Source organism: Acartia tonsa, chromosome 6, assembly GCF_053477335.1.
Source record: "Acartia tonsa isolate MP-2025a chromosome 6, ASM5347733v1, whole genome shotgun sequence".
NCBI lineage: Eukaryota > Metazoa > Arthropoda > Copepoda > Calanoida > Acartiidae > Acartia > Acartia tonsa.
This window is the reverse complement of record NC_137265.1, coordinates 5,166,737-5,187,036: the sequence shown is the minus strand read 5'-3', so window position 1 is coordinate 5,187,036 and position 20,300 is coordinate 5,166,737. Positions and strand designations below refer to the sequence as shown.

Here is a 20,300-nt window from a genome sequence, read left to right as displayed (position 1 = left end):
TGATAATTCCTAAAATAGTTAGGTATTACTTAGTAAGCGAAGTAACTCTATAATCGTTACCAGGAGTCCGTACATCCATTTAAAACATGAATTTAAACTGTTGTAAGTTTTTGTATGATATATTACAACAAGGTACAATATTATAAGCGAAGCATCTCTATAATCAAATCCTAAAAATGTTAGTATGTTCTTAAACAGTATTTGAGAAGTTTCGTAACAAAATTACGTACAATTTAATTAAAACTTATAGATTTATATTTTACTTATTCAATTCCAAAACTCCAAAGAGTTAATGTTCGTTTGTCCTACTATTTTAGAGCTTTGCTTTTATGGATGTTGTCATCCTTGTCAGTAGTGAAGCTACTCTATATTTCGAAATGTCCTTCCGTCTATCCGTCAGAGACAAATAGAGGAAAACGTGATTTTCTCGGCTTCTATTAAAGACAGACAGCTAAAATTTTTAGTGAAGATTTCTATGAAATATGCTCATATATTCTATACATTGTTTTGTTCACCTGTCTGTTAATTGGGGTGCTAGATCGATTCCTAGAATTTATGTTGTCATCCTTGTTTATTATATTTTTATTTCAGGAAGCTTATAATGCGAGCCTCTCTAAACTACAATGACTATTTCAAACTAATTCTTAATAATGTTGATTATGGAGAAAATATTCTTATCAGGTAAGACTATCATTTAATTTGTTGGTAAAAACTTTTTCGTTAGTCATAATAGATACATCAAATGATAAAAAATTTAAAATGTAGAATTATCGGTGTGGAATAAATAAGAATGGTCCATTTTTAAAGTTATTTAATTAATAATACTAGCAGTTACGCCCCAAGCATCTAGCGAAAGGTGGATATAATAGCTTAAAACAATCACACGACTTAAATAAAATAGCCTGAAACTACGATAGGATCTATGTGAAGCCTACCTAAACAGAAAACCCAATCGTGTCGGTAGTTATTGAGATCTTAAGCTCAGTCAAAAAAGCTTTTCTACTTGATATAATTAACTAGCGACTGCGCCCCTAGCATCTTTGTAATTAATAATAGGATGACAGACTATAATAGTATACTTATTCTTATCATAAAGTAAGGCATTTCTGCTGAAAAAGCAGGTTCAGAACCATATAGAACGAATGTATCACGAATTTTTATAGAAATTTTCCACGGAAACGTAAATAATATCTTTTCTTGTTGGCCCTATATATATCTAAATAACCTGTTACAAAAATTGTTTTCTCTAATTTTAATTTACAGCAAGGATGACAACATCCATAAAAGCGAAGCTCTGAAACGGTAGGACTAAAGGGCATTAACAGTATAGTGTCACAATTGAATAATCAGAATATAATGTTAGAGTCGAAGCAAAACTGTAAGTAAATTTGTGAACAATTGCTTGATGCAGGGTAATGTTTAAGGACATACTTACGTTTTTAAGACTCAATTATAGAGATTCGTCGCTTATAACATTGTACTTTGTTGTCCCTGGAATCAGTATACCAAAAATCAGATCAATCGGATTATTAGATCTTTTACATTTTTTTGTTGTTAAAAGAGTGAAAAATCAACATGTTGAAAATGAACGTAAGGACATTCTGGTAACAATTATAGAGTTGCTACGCTTTTTAAATTGTACTTAAATACTACAGAATACTACATGTAAAATTTGAAATCGATAGGACAATTCTAACGTGCCTAAATTAACGAAAAAAGGCTATCCGGTACGGACGTACGGACGAACCGACTCTTAATTATAGAAAAGTTTCGCTTTTAAAACACAAAGTGAAAATCATGCCCGGACTTTGTAAAAAAATACAAATATGCAAAATTGCAAAGTAAAAACAGCAATGTAATGTTAAATTTTTATCTAATTAGTTGTCTTGTTGAATATTATGTTTCAAACAAATTTTGAGGAGGAAACAAGTGTTTTTTTTGCGGTTCAAAAGTCAAAACATGTTTATCACATGAACACTAAAATTCACTAGTTATACCCAGTAATCGATATATTATAACTTGAATATTGTACCAGATTTTCATATACTCTGAAAACTTGATGCTCATAGCTGGCTAAAATAACTTTACCGCCCATCCACCCGTGTGCGTGCCCCATACCCTCCACTCCTACTGGATAAACGAGCTGACCAATAAATGAGATCTACATTAGTAAAGAAAATTTGACTACAATTTTTCCCCTGTCAATATATCCACGTATATCCTAAATCCATTGTTATAACATATTTCACATATTTGTTATCTCACAATGGCTTCTCAAACAAAACTAACCAACCAAACAGTAATCAGCTGATTTTAAGAAATAAAAACATTTTAAAAAAAATTTTAAAGAGAAAATATTATTGTCTAGAAATAATAACTTTTTTTTATTTAGAATTGAACAAACCGAGGACAGAGGTCGTACATTATTTGCATTATCAGGTAAATTATATATATAGAGACTCTTTGCATTATTAATTTTATTATATGTACTCTTTGCAAACTTTTTAAATAAGTTAATGAAAGGTATTTGTAATGTCGTATATTAATAACTAGCGGCTACTCCCCCTAGAGGCCTCTAGGGGCACTTGTGAAGGGGGGAGTCAAATTTGATAAACAAATTTCTTATTTTAGATTTTAAAAGAAAAAGAAAATTTTTTTTTGGGGTGGGGAATTTTTTCTAGGGGCGATTTCTTTTTGGAGGTTGGTGGAACCCTCCACCAAAAAAGTTACAAACCTTCAAGGTACCTATGAGAAGCTACCCTTTTAGGGAGAACCCTATCAGTTAAGCGGTTAGCGAGATCCTTCGGTACAGACACACACCCTGTTAAACTGTTTTTAACCTATTTTTGAATGGGGGGTCAAAAATATACTAGGACACCTATTGAATCAGACTGCAGAGCCCAAATTTGAATTAAGTCCCCAGTAAACTTTTTTTGGGGGATTTAAAAATTAATTTTTAGTGTTGCTGTAATCATTTTGACCGAAGCAAAAGCTTTTTTTTACTTCGGGTAATATTGTGGCTTACAGAACATTTTTATATAATTCACTTTATATTGATACAATAAAAAAACATTACTCTGTTCAATGGAAATATTTTTTTTTCCCAAAACAATTAATTTCATTGAAAAATCTAACATTTACAATAAAACAAATTATTCTGAAATCTAACCAATAAGAAGTCGTGTTTTATATAATTCTTTACAATTCAAAAAAAGAGTGTTTTCACAAAGTGACTTATTTCCAATGTAGTTAAATATTTTTCATTTAATTAAAATAAAAAGAATGAAAACCGTACACATAAAAGATACATACTTTTTAAAATTATTTTAAAAGATAAGTTTGAATAATCTTATTTTATAACACATTTGTATATGTGACAAAAATAAATTTGTTGTATTGCATAAACATTTGTTGTCATTTAACCCTTTACAGCCAATTTTTATGTTTTTAAAATAAGTGAGAGAACACAAACATGTTAATGTTAATTCGTTGATATATTATAAAGAATTAACTTTTTAGTGAATTTTAATAGTAAAATCATAAGGCCTAATTTTACTCTATACCAGAATACAATATTTATGAAGCAAAACACTCTAAAAGCTACGAATTTTACCCAAATAAAAAAAAGACCTTTTGCTCGGATCAAAATGATCACGGCAACAGTAAAAATTAATATTTAAATCCCCCCAAAAAAGTTTATTGGGGACTTAATTCAAATTTAGGCTCTGCAGTCTCATTCTACTGGTGTCATAGTATATTTTTTATATACGTTTTAAAAATAGGTTAAAAACAGTTTAATTTATTATACGGATAAGGATATATCAATTCTCTATCGTCTAACACTTACAGTAATAAACAACAACCGAAAGACCCTTAGTTTTAATTTTGTTTCAAAATGAGGGTGTGTGGAATGGGGACTGACGGGTTTCGGTTTTAGGTATTTTTAAATAATCAAACGAATCAAAAATAAAAATGTATGAAATTTGGAGTTCTAATGCAATTATTTTATATGTATCTTTCAGATATAAAGTATATGGATGTTCTTTTCAGGAAAGCATTTAAATTATAAAATCATAAATTTATTAAAACTTTTTAAAAAAATTTGTTCTGTTATGCACAGTTCTGCAATTCATAAGTTTCAACTGTCAAAAACATTCTTTTTACTTTTTAGTAGCGAAACTACTTTATTATCTCTGTTTAATTTCTACCAGCTGTAGCATCTACTATATAAATTTTACCTGGAGCATCTACTCTATAGGTTACTTGGTCCGTCGGTCTTTATATTTGTTATAGGGTTTATAATATGTTTTAGAGCCAATGTACTTTTTCAGTAGTTATTTTAAATTGCTTTAATTCAAATGTGAAGTTGTCGCTTTTAAGTATGCCAGTCTGTCTGTTATGCTCTTCAGGGGAAATATTTGTTATCAGCTTCTGATTTTTTGCATAGATTTTGTTGACAAATAAACATATTCTTTATTGCTTACTTGGTCCGTATGTCTGTCTGTATAAAGCTCTAAGGAACTTAAAATCCAGTAAAAACTATTTTTCCTGCTGATATTCAATGATATAAAGTAGTATGGGTTTTTGTCTGAAGCTTGAGATCTCAACAACTTCTAAACCGATTGGGTTTTCTATTTTAGCTTTACATGGGCCTGTAATAGGTTTAGGCTATTTCATTTTCAGATTTGAGTGTTTGGATGGTTTTAAGCCATTTTTCTAGCCCCTTGATGCTAGGGTCACAGCCGCTAGGTTATTATAGGTTTTTTTTTATTTTTGATTAGCTTGTTCTTATTGTTGTGCTTTACTATGTATGGGTTTTGTCATCCTTGTTATTTTTAAATATTAAAATGTGGAGAGAAAATTGCTATATAAGCTTTGTACTGTTTTAAAATATGCATAGCTGTGTGTTTTATATTTGCTGTGTCATGCAACATACAATATGTTATCTACTTGTAGAAGGTATCAGGTTATTTTCCTCAAAGTCCCTTTCAAGCAAGAAACCCCAGAGATTTAATGGGATAAGACAATGAACAATAAATTGATATACATCCCCAATTATGATACACAAAATTAGTGGTTGAAACGTTTCGACACTCAAATGAATGAAACAACTAATCAAAATTCAATAAAAGTCCCCAAAGTTGTTAAGCCAACGAAAAAGAAATGTAATTATAAAACTTTGGGGACTAGAGTATTAAACAGCCTAATGTCCCCTCCTTCCCAGGATAAATCCCCTCTTTTTTTTGAAAGGGGTGTTAATTACCCCTAGCCTCATATACTGCACACCCCCTGATAAAACTAATATTCAGCACAAAATAATTCTATAATTTTTTCAAGAAATTATTACATAAAACGTTAGATTTAAATGGGCCATACCTCAATCGTCCAAGCTTTGTTTGAGGGGGGAAATGAGGGGTTTCTAAGGTTTTGAGGAGGGAAATCTAATGTATTTTAAAACTTTGAGGGAGCAAAAATGAGGAATACAAACTTTAATGGGGGTAATCAATAATCATCCTTTTACCTCCGCCCTTGGATGTCTATGGCCAAACTATACTAGTCGAGTGCACAGATATTTGCCAATGGTGTTTAAACCTAAAACGAGTGGGGTGTTGACACCACGTTCTCAGTATTTCGCACGCCACTGTACTATAAATTATGTTGAGAAAAGATTAAGAGTAGCTCTGCTTTCTAAGTTAACCCTCCAACTTGAGTAACAATTGAAAAAAGATATGTGTGAGACATAAAATTGACGTATTTTTGTTCCTGATCTGATTAATGTTCTGACGCACAGACCCTAGTTGTACAACAATGCCTTTCAAACATTCAGAAAGGTATCAGGGATCTTAAGAGATAAGACAATGAAAAAATAAATGTGTGTACATTATCTATTATGATATACAAAATTACACCTTCTGTAGATTGAAATAATTAGTCTAAGACTTTTGAAACTATTAGCTTGAAACCAATCAAAATTCTAAAAAAGTATACAATGTTTTTGAGCCAACGAATAAGATTATGTATAATTTATGGTACAATATCTCTTCTCTCCTTGGAAAGGTATAGATATTAGAGGAACTCTAAAATTTGGCCATGCTCAAGTACAGAAAACAGATTAAAAATATGCAAAGACTTAAACTGAAATAGAATGCCTCTTAATTATTAGTACTGTTATAGTTCAAACTTCACAGGGCATAAAATATTTCATTTAACGTCTTTATCTTGAACTATTTTTTTTCTAATAACCAATTGATTTCAAAGGAATCTTAAAGTACTTAAAGTTTAAGAAATTATTTGATTTCATGGGGGAAAAACCAGAGCTGGATCTTTAAATCGTTTAGAGGTGCGCTGAATCGGGGCGATCTAGTTCAGCACGCCACTGGATTATTAGATACCAATCTTTAAATCAAAATGGCATGGGCGAATCAGCGCGCCCAGTTGCGCGGTACCGGCGCGGCAATAGTACTCATAGAGTACAGTGCTAAACCGGGGTGAACTGTATTTAATAAATAAATATTTTTTTTAATTAGTTTAATATTTTATTGCAAAACTACCGTGAAAACATTTTTATAGTTATTTTTAAAATAAATTATATATTGTTTTATATAAAATACCGTACTGACCCGGCTTAAGTAATAAAGTTGTCCTGGCTCATACAGATATTTTAATGAGTGTCGCCAGCGATCTAGCAACACCGCGCCAAAAACCTTTTAAAGATCCATGTTTTATAGTAGTGGCTGTGGCGCACCATCAGCGCACCTCCGGTTCACCTCTGAATCGCCCCGATTCAGCGCACCCATAAAACAATTTAAAGATCCAGCTCAGGTCAATAAAAATCAGGCAACTTAAGAAACTCTACAATATCTCAGAAACCACCAAGATGGAATTTTATGGAAGTTATGTGTTAGTGCTTAGTCAAATGCACTCATTAAGTCAAACTGTTCCTAATTTTGACAAACACAGTAAAAGTGTCGGATTGATTATGACGTTAAAAAAAATTAGCCAATGAGAGGCCACTTTAAATTTTACCATTGGTCAATAATGACATTTTATTGGCTAATTTTCTTTTTACGTCATAATCAGTCCGACACTTTTAATGTGTTCAATTTTGACAGTCTGACTAAACACTAACACACAACTTTATAAGAAAAAATATGCGTCAACATGAACCTCTTTTAATTAAAAAATGATCAAGACCAAGACTACATTCAATTTCTTTTCTCTTTTGTAACTGGTTTCTATACTCTAACATGACCGATTTTTGAGGACCTCTATAAGTTATAAAAAATTTATACAAAATAGGAAATATTTTTGCATAAAAGATGAGATTTAAAAACTTTGAAAAGAATTTTGTAACATCCATTTTCTTTTAATAACTCTGGTTGTTATCTGAGATCTACACAAAAGATATGAAAAATTTAACAGTAATATGTAATTAAGAAAATGTCTTGAATTTTCCTCATATTATTTCAAGTTCAGCTTCTCTATAACAATTAGTTTGTCAGGCTTATGGACCTTGTCAAAACAGCAACTGTATTAAAAATTCCTTGCACAGCGTTTATCAATAATTAAGTAAACACAGGGATATAAAGGGATAAGACAATTGCCGATAAATTGATCCAATATAAACATAAAATTGCCCCATCAATAGTGGTTGAAACGTTTGGACACTCAAATTAATGAACTAACCAATCAAATTTTAACAAAAGTCCCAAACATTTTTAGGCCAACGAATCAGAAAACGTTATTGCAAAACTTTGGAGACTAGTATAATAAACAACCCATTGTCCCCTTTCTTCCTGAGTAAACGCCAGTTAGTTCACATTATTTTTAAAATAAAAATTGTATCTTCCTAAAGTTAAGACATGAACTAAAGTAGTTTAAACATTTAAACAAGTTTTAAATTTCGAACAGACTTTACTGTCTCAAAGTTTTATTTTATGTTTTTTATTGGGTGGGAGGAGGTAGTTTAACACCTCTCTGTTTACTTTCAACATATGCTATCAACATAATGTTTTTTTGCTTTCTCTCAATGTGAATACATGTCACTGGAAACCCCACTTAATTTAAATTTTTTTGAAAACAAGGGTTACCAGGTAACGAATATAACCTAACCAAACCTGCAATAATAAAAATTACCCCTTCCCCATTTTTTCAATCAATTTAGAAAAAAAGGAGGGGGCTTTTGCGCGACAGGACACTTTAAGGGGAAATTGCCGAAATTTTTCCTTGAATAGTGTGAAAAGGAACAAAGGGTTTGTTTTCCCTGCTAGATGTTAAATAGAGATTTGCATTGAATTTCAATCATTTTCAAACCTTTTTGTTTGGATAGCACATTCGTTGGAATGGGGATACAAAATCATCGAAATATGAAATTATATTTCTTCAAGAAGAGTGGGGATATTGGATTGTAAATTACACTGGTACCCAAAAATAATGAATACTTTTATTAAATACTATTGTTTAATTCTAAACTAGTAGTGTCCAAACTTTTCAACCAATAATTTCAAGCTACTGTAAAGGTAATGCATGATCGGGTATGTACATTAATTTATCATCCATTGTCTTATCCCTGAAGCTCCCTGATTATAAAAGATGTCTATTTGTAGCACCCTTCTGGGAAAAGTAGGAGAGGAAATGTTGAATTCTGCTTTGTACAGTGAAAGGAACAATCAAATTATCTCAAACATTTTTTCAATAAAAATATTCGTAGATCATGTCTGTCGTTAATACATTTAATAATGGTTAGAAAAATGTGTATATAGGAAGACGATTAAAGTCCATCCACAGATTATGACGTCATACGAAAGAATAGCCAATGAGAGGCCTGCATAAATTTTACCATTGGTCAATAATAAGTTTACACGTTCTAAATAGGTGTTTTTAAGAGAGGAGTTTTTTGTAAGATGGTTGCTTTTGAGATGGTCCTAATTTGTATGCTGTGGCGATCCCCTATATTACAGCTCAAATATGTTCTTATTTATAGTTTGAGGTTTCCAAAACTGAAAGCTAAAAAAGGTATTTTCATTGACGTTTCTATATACTATTTTCATATAACTAGTGCAAAAAAGGGATAAAATTCATGCTTATTTGATTATCCAAAGGTGCATGGTTATTTTACATAAGAAAAAGGAATTTTAGATTGTATTCATTGTTATATTAAGTTATATAATTCAAATATTAAGGAAGGTAAAATGTTTGTCTATTGAATTTATTTCAAATAGAACATTTTCTCGTATTCATTCGAATCCGGTGGATAGGAACCGGTTCTCATCCATACGAAAAAACTATGCCTAGCATCGTATTATATCCAGTTTTCTACGAATATAGAAATGTACAATCATAAGATTAAAACCAGTTTTTTAGCTTGTGCCTTCGGCATCTTGGGGCTAAAAAAACTAGTTTTAATCTTATAATTTTACATTTGTATATCCACGGAAAGCCGTTTATAATACGATGAAAGAAATAATTATTACCGTATTGTCTTTGAAAAGTATTTGTGATTTAATTTGGATTTAACCTTTGGCGTCACGCAAGAGACGTTAAAATCCAGCGAGATACATTAAAAGTAATTGTTTGGGTTGTGCATTGGCATATAAACAGTTGCATATAACTTCCAGAAAAAAAGGAATTACAAGGAATTGTAGCCTCTTTCCCCCTTCCCCAGTTTTGTTATGTTTGAAAAAAGGACACATTTTCGAGACATTTATGTTGAAGGGGGGGGGGGGGGGGGGTGGTCGAGTAAACGAGGAATTTGGTACGTACCAAGGTTCAAGAAACGGTAGTTTTTACAAATAATTTAATAGTTATTTCTAACATCGTATTATAAACGGCTTTCCGCGGATATAGAAAGTACAATTATAAGATTAAAACCATTTTTTAGCCCTGAGGTGCCAAAGGCACGGGCTATAAAACTGGTTTTAATTTTATGATTGTACATTTCATATTCGTAGAAAGCTGGATATAATACGATGCTGGACATAGTTTTTTCGTATAGATGAGAACCGGTTCCTATCCACCGGATTCGAATGAATACGAGAAATAATATTTTACTCTCTATCCTCTTCAAAAAAATATCAATGACAAAATCTGTCAAAGATAAATACTCAATTTAATATAGAAATTATAGAAAGTTCGGTTAAGCCTTTAATTAACAAACACAACATACTTAAAATATTATTACACCTTTGTAGTCTACTTGTGAAATCGCCCCTAAAGAAAGCTCTTTATAGAATAGTGGACTTTTCTAATATCACGTCATTTTTAAAGGAACTATAAAAAGCATCCTCCTAAAGGTGAAAAAATACCTTTTGACCTTTTGTATTGATTAAATGCTTTTGTTGTGATACAGAGAGAAAAGTTTATTGTACGGTCCTCTTCACGATTCTCCGTCAGTCTGTCTTAATTGTCTTAAACAGGTAAGAGTTATTTATCGCATCGTATTACAGACAGCCTTCCACGAATATTAAATGGTTTTGTTGTGATACAGAGAGAAAAGTTTATTGTATGGTCCACTTCACGATTCTCCGTCAGTCTGTCTTAATTGTCTTAAACAGGTAATAGTTATTTATTGCATCGTATTATAGACAGCTTTCCACTGATATTAAATGCTTTTGTTGTGATACAGAGAGAAAAGTTTATTGTATGGTCCGCTTCATGATTCTCCGTCAGTCTGTCTTAATTGCCTTAAACAGGTAAGAGGTATTTGTTGCATAGACAACCTTCCACGAATATTAAATGCTTTTGTTGTGACACAGAGAGAAAAGTATATTGTATGGCCCTCATCACGATTCTCCATCGGTCTGTCTTAATTGTCTGAAACAGGTAAAAATTTTAAACATTTTTCTAGTATAGCTTCAAAACCGATTAATATATGCTGGAGAACGGGATCTCAGGCATACCAAAAAAATCACGCATAGTAATACAGACGCATATTAAAATAAAACCAATTTTGCTAAAACGGGCCTTCAATCCATCATTTCAATATTCGCTGTCTATAATACGATAATATGTATGATTTTTCAGTATGGATAAGAACCTGTTCTAATCCAGCGGATATCAATCGGTTTTGAAGCCATACTTGAATTAAAAAAAAAATCTTTTAAATGAGTGAATCTACTCCACAAGTTTAGGTTGGTAACTTAAAAAATGAAGAAAATCTCATTGATATCTCACAACGTGGCACATTTAAAGACCATTGGAAATCCTTAGAGATAAATGGCAATGATAATGCACAAAAACAAAAAGATATAGAAATTTCATTGAATGTTTAAAGCTTCTAAAATATTCAAAACTTAATTCTGATATGCGATTGACTTATTTTAGTGACTTACTTATCATCAAAAAATGGTCTGTTCAGTAATTTATAATCTAAAAGAATACTTTATTGAAGGTCTAATAGTTGGGTTCTTAATCTTTTAAAACGTTTTAAAAATTGTGAATAATTAAATTTAAGATTATATGTTATCTATCCTTTAATATAAAGTAGTAAGTTTTTTTTGCCTGTAGCTGAAGATTTTGTAAACGGCTGAATGATGAATCCATTCCCCATTTTAGGGAATCTTTACATTAGGGAATCTACGATCCTGTGATGGTTTTAGCAATTTCATTTTCTAGATATAAGTCCTGGTATAAATTTAGGCTATTTGTCTGAAATTTTTATTTATTTTGGTTCAGATGATGGAACGCCGATAATCTTTTCACCCTTCTTTTGCCTTTTCTTTATCTCTAAATTCAGTCTCTCTTTTTAAACTGGTTTTTTTCTTTTTTCTCTCTCACTCACATTTAAAAATCCAAAGGAAATGAATCGGAAAATTGTTCAAGATTGAGAAAACGAAAAAGAAAATAACTTTTGCTTTAAATCTAGATTTTAAGGAAACGTATAAGATAATAGTTATTTCTCGCATCTCAACATATCTCTCCTATATATACAACAATAACTTTAAATTTATTTAAACAAGAATGACAAAAGTTAATAAGGCGAAGCTTAACAAGAAATAATCATACATTTAATTTACAGTGGCGTGCGAAGCACTTTGTCTAGGGGGGGGCATTTTGAAGATTTTGTAAAATTTTGCCCCCCCCTAAATCAAAGTGCCCCGGGGGGGCACTTTGCTTTAGGGGGGGGCATTTTGATTATATATACTAATTTTAAATAAGGGCGTTTTAAGGGGTGGGATTTTTTGATTATGGGCCTTCTATTTCTTATCCCTTCTTCCCCATCCCTTCTTCCCCATCCCTTCCCCCATCCCTTTTTTCCATTTATATCCCACATCTTTCCCCCCCCCCATCTCTTCTCCCCCATCCTTTCTCCCCCATCCCTTCTCCCCACCCTGCAATGACCGAAGGGAAGGGAGCTAGAAAGCATCTTTGAAAATAAAGTACAGAAGATAATTTAACCTCCCCCCCCCCCCACCACAAAACATTTTTTATGAGTGGAAGGGGATGTTATAAAATCTCAGCAGGAAGGATGAATAACCTCATTAAAAAAAAATTCGGGGGGGGGAGATAAAAACACTCATTTTGGAAATAATTTACCAAAAATTAACCTAATATGTAAAACTGATTTTAAATATTTATTTATTGTATGACAACAAGGATGACAACATCTTTAAGTAGCAAAGCACAAAAAATCATGAATAAGAATACAGACAAGTAAATTTAAAGAGCATCTGTTGAAATAAATATATATTTTAGGTAGAAAAAGTCACAAATCCTTTTTCCTGTATGTTGTGTGATGACAGTCAAAGTAAATTACATACTGGATGCTCGAATCAGCGAGAAATTTTATTTTTTTAAATATTATAATCCACAAAAAAATTACTTGTCCTTTCATCTACAAATATAAAAATCTCTTAGAAATATAGGGTATAGTCTCTTTTGTGGCAACGCCTCTTAAGGGGCATTTCGTCGTATTTTCATAGTAGCTTTTAAAAGGTTATTCTAGGTTAAGTTAGGTCAGGTGATTTCCCTGCAGGGTTAGGCAATTGGCCCCGCAGGAGCTATAAATAGGTGAAAAGCTACTGTGAAAATACGACGAAATGCACCTTAAGAGGCAATGTCACAAAAGGGACTATACCTGAAATTTAAAAGATACAAAAATAGCCAAAAACGTCCTGAAAAGCAGTCCAACCTCCATGAATTTTTAATAGTTAATTATACTCCATAATAATGGGAATGTTAACATTAAGTTTTAGCCTTCTATCTTTAATTGCAGTTGAAAAAATAACATTTCCCCCTTAGCATTACGTACAAGACAGCCATAGTGAATTATAGAGAAGCTAAAAAGTTATATCAACATATCCTACCCTCTTTAAATGGCACTTTAAAAATCTGTTAATTTTTAATTAAGTGGTGTTTCCAAGGATTTATAAGGGCGGTGCGTGAAGCGCACCTAAAATATTCACTCCCCCTTTGAACTAAAATCAATTAAAGACAACAAGAGTGGCGTATTTGATCAGGATAGGAATATAGAGTGTAGTTAGTTTTAATGGTTTTTAATGAAAATTGCCATAAAAAAACATGTCTTTTTGTAAGGGCATGTACACAAAAAAAATGATAAACTTATCCTGAAAATAAAATGACATCATATATAGTTATTCATTTAGACAGACATACAGTGTTGAGAAAAAGGCTTAGATAAATATCAACGCTGTTTCTTTTTTATATAAATTAACTTTTTGATTAAATATTTGTTGTTTACACATGTTTTTAAAGAAATAAAAACACAATATACAATGCAATGTGATAAAAAGCAGAAACCGTTTGGAAGGGCGCGAAGCGCAAATTTTTTTCTTCAAATATGCAGGGAGGGAGGGGTTTTTGGGCTATTTATTACACTAGTCCCCAATATTTCATATAAAATTTTCTTATTCGTTGGCTCAACAACTTTGGGGACTTTAATGGAATTTTGATTGGTTGGTTAATTAAGTCGAGTTTCCATACATTTCATCCACTAATTGTAATCTAAAAAAGGGTTTGTGATTTTGTGTATCATCATTGGGGATGTACAAAATTTCTTTGGTAAAAAGTTTATCCTAATTTATAAAGTAGTAAGCGTTTTTTGTCTGTCCCGAAGGATCTCGCTAATTGCTAAACCGATATTGTTCTCCTTTATAGTGAAGCTTCCTATAGGTCCTGGGAAGGTTTTAAACTATTTTTTGGGGAAGGGTATCTTCACCCATCCTCCCCCACAAAAATATCTTTTTACTCTTATGAAGCTCAAATTTAAAATGGGATGAGGTTTAACTTTTCCCTCTCATATCTTAAGTGCCCCTAGAGGCTTCTAGGGGAGTAGCCGCTAGTATTATACAAAATAAAATACTTCCTATTACCTGGTTTGTTATGTTCAGTGAAAAAAGATTATAACCTAATTTCTACACTAATTAAAAAATTCGGGGGGGGTCGTTTTGGTCGCTAGGGGGGGGGCGATTGCCCCAAATGCCCCCTTCGGTTCGCACGCCACTGCATTTAAATTCAAAGTAGCTGCTCTTTTACTATTAAAGAAACGAAACATTCTTCAAAAGTTTATCCTACCATTGGATTGTAAAGCTTTGCTTTTATGAATGTTGTCATCCTTGTTCAAAAATGTCTAAAATTAGACAACAGAATGTTTTTTTTCTCTTTTGCTCTTTATTTTTAGCAATGAAGTTAAAATATGAATTGGTTTATACTTTCTTCTGTCTTTCCCCTCATCCGAATATTTGCAAATGTTTATACCATGTGAAACCAAGGATCTAAAGGGATAATAAAATTGACGATAATATTGGTATACAGCCTTCATTAAGATAAGCATTATTACCTCATCTATTGAATAAATTAAGGTTTCAAAAGTCTGAACACTAAAAATTTGTACTTCCTATTAAGATTTAATGAAGATCTTTAAGTTTTTAAGCCAACGAATAAGAGATAGTGTTTATAATACTTTAGTGATATTTCATCCAAAAAAAGACTACTTTGTTCTTAACTTTAAGTTTGTCGAAGATATAACAGAGAACTATGCATTTTTTTGTTAGTTTAAAATTACAAACTTAAATGAGCATTTTAAACATACTTTGTTCTCGTTAGAATTGAAATGTTTTATGTTTGATCCAGTTTTTAAAGTAAATATAGAACACACTGAAGTTTACCTAAGGGACAAGACAATGGCCGATAAATTGATGCACATCCCCATTGATGATACACAAAATTACAAAATTATATAGATTACAATAAGTGGTTGAAACGTTTAGACACTCATATAAATGAACCAACACACAAAAGTCAATAATAGTCACCAAGGTTGTTAAGCCAACGAATAAAAAAACTTTATTACAAGACTTTGGGGACTAGCGTAATAAACAGCCCAACAACCCCTCCCTTCCTACCCTGAGTCTACCTAGTGAGAGTGTGGTTTTAATTTTCATTTTATTTTCCTCAAATTTTACAATGGGCTCGGCAGCCGCTTTGGTAGCTGTGTTAAAGTTGTCCTTTTTATGCAGACTTCGCTTTAATACAAAAAGTCCGTTATAGTTATTTATCGCATAGTAAAAGAGACAGCTTTCCGCGGATATTAAAAGGAAAAATTATTAGATTATAACCATTTTTGGCTGAATATCCGTAAAAAATTGTCTATAATACGATGCTGTACATGATTTTTCAGTATGGCTAAGCACCAGTTATGATCCAGTAGATATGAATCGGTTTCGAAACCATACTGGAAAAAGTTTAATAGACCACAGCTACTAATGGCGGCTTTATACTTTTAAGGTCTATCTGTAAATGAACAAATCAATTTCGTTGTTGGTATAAGCTGAGCCGCAGCCAACTTTTTTTGTGCGGCTGCTAAACCCTAGTTTACCAAAACAGACAGATTAAATGTCTGCACTGCCTGGATCTGAGTCTATTCTTTTTGTTCTTTCATACAAAAAGTTTGTAAAAGGACGATTGAGCCCAATATTTTTCTATAACATCGATGACAACAACTTTAGACAGACAAGCAAACCGATATTTTTAAACAGATGTTCAATGGCCATTAAAAAGGGTGTAAGAAAGAGAAAGACTGGCGGAACAAGTATATATATACTAGTACTTTTTGGAAACATCATAATGTTATTAACCAAATAGTTAATTCTTGAATTTTGCTCTGTTTAATTGAAGTAACCTAAACCCAAAAATTTTATTGTAAATAGTTTCTTATAATAAACTTTATAATATTCTTTTCTCGTATTCATTCGAATCCGGTGGATAGGAACCGGTTCTTATCCATACGAAAAAACTATGTCTAGCATCGTATTCTCAACTCAAAATCATTTGTCAACATATAAGAAAGAAATATGGGTCATGGAAATATGTTTCAAATATATTTATAAATAGCAAACTTTTATGTTTAGAAAATTTTTGAAAGGCAAAAAAGAGTAAAGCAAATCAGTTTTTTTCTCACTTAATTAAAACTTTCATTATAGCTTAGAACTGGTTCTAAGCCGCACTGAAAAAATCATGTATTGTGTCATATCACAGAAATTTTTCTCGAATTAATAACTAAAAATCATAAAATTATTACCAATTTTATTGGCCCGTTGTCAAGAAACTAATTAAGGACTAATTATTTATAAACCTATGGACAGATGTACGGACATATCTTAATTAATAATTATATAGATGCTATGCTACAATTACTTTTATATATTGTAACGTAGCTACTTTAAAACTTGCACCACTTTTGACGTCATATTCTTCAAGTTCATCTCTTTTTTAGGGGTTTTCTTTCCCACTTCTCCCTTAATTTATGACGTCACAGAAATCAAAAGTAGTGCAAAAGTGGTACAGATTGGGCTTCTTCTATAACTTGGTTATGTCCAGGGAAGGAAGGGACATTGGACTATTTATTAAACTAGTCCCCAAAGTTATTAATTGGCGTCACAACTTTTGGGACTTTTGTTAAATTTTGATTTTTTGGTTCATTAATTTGAGTGTCCAAAATTGGGGATGTTTTATCGGCCATTGTCTTATCCATTATATCCCTGGTTATGGCGGTCAATTCTTTATTATTTTATTGATTAAGGTATCAGATGAGGTGTGTGAATATTGTGGGCTACCCCTCTGCACAGAACCATGTTCAACATATTTTAATCATGATGACTATGAATGCAATTTGTTCCAGCTAGCAAAGTAACTATTAATTATTCTTTGAAACTCGATAATACAAAGTAGAACGATGTCTGTCCGTCTGTTTACCCCTCTGCAATGAACCATGTTCTACATATTTCAATCATGATGACTATGAATGCAATTTGTTCCAGCTAGCAAAGTAACTAACTATTGATTAGTCTTTAATTCTATTTAAATAAAGCAGTAGGGTTGTTATATATTCATGGCTGAAGCTTAGGATTTCAATAACCACCAAACCAAATGAATTCTTCATTATATAAAAGCTACACTGTTTTCGACTTGTATTTTAAAATTTAAATTTTCAGGTTGGTTTTAGGCTATTTTTCGGACTAAATCCAACCTTCCAGAATACATACAGAGCTAGGGATAAAGCAGAGATATGAATATAAAATCAAACGTGAAAGATTTCGTGATTTTATTTGTATAAATTTGTTCTTGATTTATGACCCCTGAACATCGACTCTTATAATCACTTTGTCCGTATTTCAATGATATTTTGTGCTTCGCTAGTTATAGATTCTGAAGTCCTTGTTCAAATATGTATTTTAATTTCAATTAAGGTACAGACCAACAATCAATGATTTTGAGAGTATTAACCCATTGTACCAGTGCATCACTCCATTAAGGTAAATAGGTGCTGGTTGGTGTTGGTTGAGTATAGAACGCCTATCCCCCTTCCTTAGATTTTGAAATTAATTGTTTTCTTCTTTGTGCCTAACCCCTGCGGGGCTACCTTGTATCCATACCTAACCCAAGGTAAAACACTTACAAACGAAAAACTACCCCCTCCCTCTTTTTCAACATTTTTTTTTTGATGTATGGAAGGGGGATTTTTGTGCTTACAGGAAATTTCGAGGGAAAACGCCGGTAGATTTAATTTTGTGATATTAAAATTCTTAATAGAACAGCTTCTTTGTATTTCTCCATATCTGTATATCAGAATTTTTTTTGCATTATATGATTATCCAATAATCTTGATATGTTGAATGGCGATCCTAGGACGATATGATACATTGACAAAGCATCTCTATAATAATCAAGTTCTAAATATGCATTTTATTCTATGTTTCTTTTTTAATTGAAGCTTGTTTTTTAATCCCGTCCTTTTTTCTGGTTGCTTTTCCATGCCCACACCAATTTGAGAAAAAATAAATGTGTGCAGAAAAAAGTTTGTTAAAGTCCTAATTGGCTTTTAAGAAGAACAATTATATCCCAAACCTTCTCCTCTCTCAGATTAACAGGGAAAGATTAATGGAAAATATTCTCCTTTTATGTTGAACTACTAGGATGTCTGTGTGCAAATTTGATAAGATCTCGAAAACCGCCTGACCGTCCACAATTTTGAGAATAGTTTTGAATTGGTACAGGCTTTTGGCTATTGGTCGGGAGGCGGTGTTTGAAACCTCCAAAAATACTTTATACAAAAAATTTAAATGTGACGGGACTAACCAATCGTAAATATTTAAAGTAGTTGAATAACTCTGTATATTTAAAAAAAATTTAAAATCTATTGTTTTGAAAGCAAGGTAAAATCGGTGATAGTTACACATGATCGATTCAATTTAGTTTAACTTTAAATTATTTTTAATTTGTCGGGATAAACTTGGGGTAAAACTGAGGTGGATTCTTGAAAAAAAAATTGCCCCATTAATCGCTTAGTGGGGCAAAATTTTTTCGTGAAAAATCCACCGAAATCACATTAAAAATCTACAAAAAATTAAACATAATCATAAAAGGGTTATGAACACAAGCTTTTATTTAATTCTTGTAGATTTTTTATGTGATTTTGGAGGATTTTTCACGAAACAATTTTGCCGCACTAAGCGATTAGTGGGGCAATTTTTTTTAAAGAATCCACCTCTGGTTTGTAATCTATCCCTAAGGGGACGTGTACAATTTTCTCCAAAGGCATTCAAATGAAAATAGTTTTAAAAATTGATTTTAGGTTTCATAATCTTTATCCCTTTTCCCTGACCCTACTAAAAACTTTTCTTATTAACACTCTTTCCGTTCATTATTTACACAAATAATTATTTTTTGGACTGAAAACTAATTTTTAAAGCCATAATTAGATATTTCCCAATGCATCCAGACGGACATAAGTACGTCTGTAAAAAATATAAGGTTGCTTTGCTACTTGTAGAGAAGAAACATAAAGTGCTAAGCGTACAAAGGATATTTACTAGCCTTCCTTAATGATATCAACAAACAATGAACAACAATTTGCGGGATATATACCTGCGGTGACCTCACTCTGCGGGGCTTCCCTTTACCTAATATAACCTAACCTGATTAAAAGTAATAATAGATAAGAGGTTCTTTGCTCGACAAGTCGCTTTAAGGGAAACCGTCATTTTTTTCAGAAATGACCAAGGATAGCTCTAAATTCTTAAAATAAAGTAACATGATGTTTGTCTGTCTGTTTGTTTGTACCAAAGGATCTCGCTAACCGCCGAACTGATTTATTTGTTCTCATTTAAAATTTAGCTTCACTTAGGTCCTGGGAAGGTTTATAACTATTTTTGGGGATGATACCACCACCCTCCCAAGATAAATCACTAGCCGCTAGTATTTAAAGATAGTAAAAATCTTTCAAAAGAATTATTAGAAATATTTCAAGCTTTATATTGATGGACTTTTTGTTTTAGAAAAGTCTTGTTTGAATTAAAAGTATCGTATTTTGTGCAGGATGCTGTTAACTCGAGATAATTTGCCAGATAAGTGGACCATCCTTCAGGTAGAGTCAGGGAGGGAGGGGACATTGGGTTCCCAAAGTTTTTAATAGCTTTTTTTTTATTAAGCTTAACAACCTTGGGGACTTATTGTAATTTTGATTGGATGACTCAAGAGTTTCAACCACTAATTGTAATCCATAGAATGGGTATTTTTTTGTATCATCATTGGGGATGTACATAGATTTATCGGCCATTGTCTTATCCCTTTAGATCCCTGTGTATAATTGACAATATATTGTATTTCATCCTATGTAATTGTACAGACCATTAATTTTATCAACGACCGTACGTCCGTGCGTCACAGATTTACAGCCTTTTTTTTGCATTTGTTGGCCGAACTTACAACTTTATAGTAAGTACAAAGCGTTCTTTGAGTTATACATTCAGATGCTAAAAATTGCATCTATTTCTGATATGTCA

At 32.0% G+C, this 20,300-nt stretch overlaps 1 protein-coding gene across 3 annotated transcripts in view; it reads left to right on the top strand.

The window, feature by feature from the left end:
* The first annotated feature begins 570 nt into the window (after positions 1 to 570).
* LOC145321644 (SET and MYND domain-containing protein DDB_G0292140-like) overlaps positions 571 to 20,300 on the top strand; it is a 35,200-nt gene continuing 15,470 nt past the window's right edge. The window contains exons 1-7 of one of the 3 annotated variants that reach the window (XM_080163134.1): positions 571 to 681; positions 2,393 to 2,439; positions 4,023 to 4,050; positions 10,349 to 10,415; positions 17,039 to 17,145; positions 17,706 to 17,771; positions 19,834 to 19,882. In XM_080163134.1, the coding sequence (XP_080019260.1) occupies positions 602 to 681; positions 2,393 to 2,439; positions 4,023 to 4,050; positions 10,349 to 10,415; positions 17,039 to 17,145; positions 17,706 to 17,771; positions 19,834 to 19,882 (444 nt within the window). In that variant the 5' untranslated portion in view covers positions 571 to 601. Of the gene's footprint in view, positions 682 to 2,392; positions 2,440 to 4,022; positions 4,051 to 10,348; positions 10,416 to 10,486; positions 10,554 to 10,754; positions 10,822 to 17,038; positions 17,146 to 17,705; positions 17,772 to 19,833; positions 19,883 to 20,300 lie in introns of all 3 variants that reach the window. The other 2 variants (XM_080163133.1, XM_080163132.1) reach the window with 2 other exon arrangements.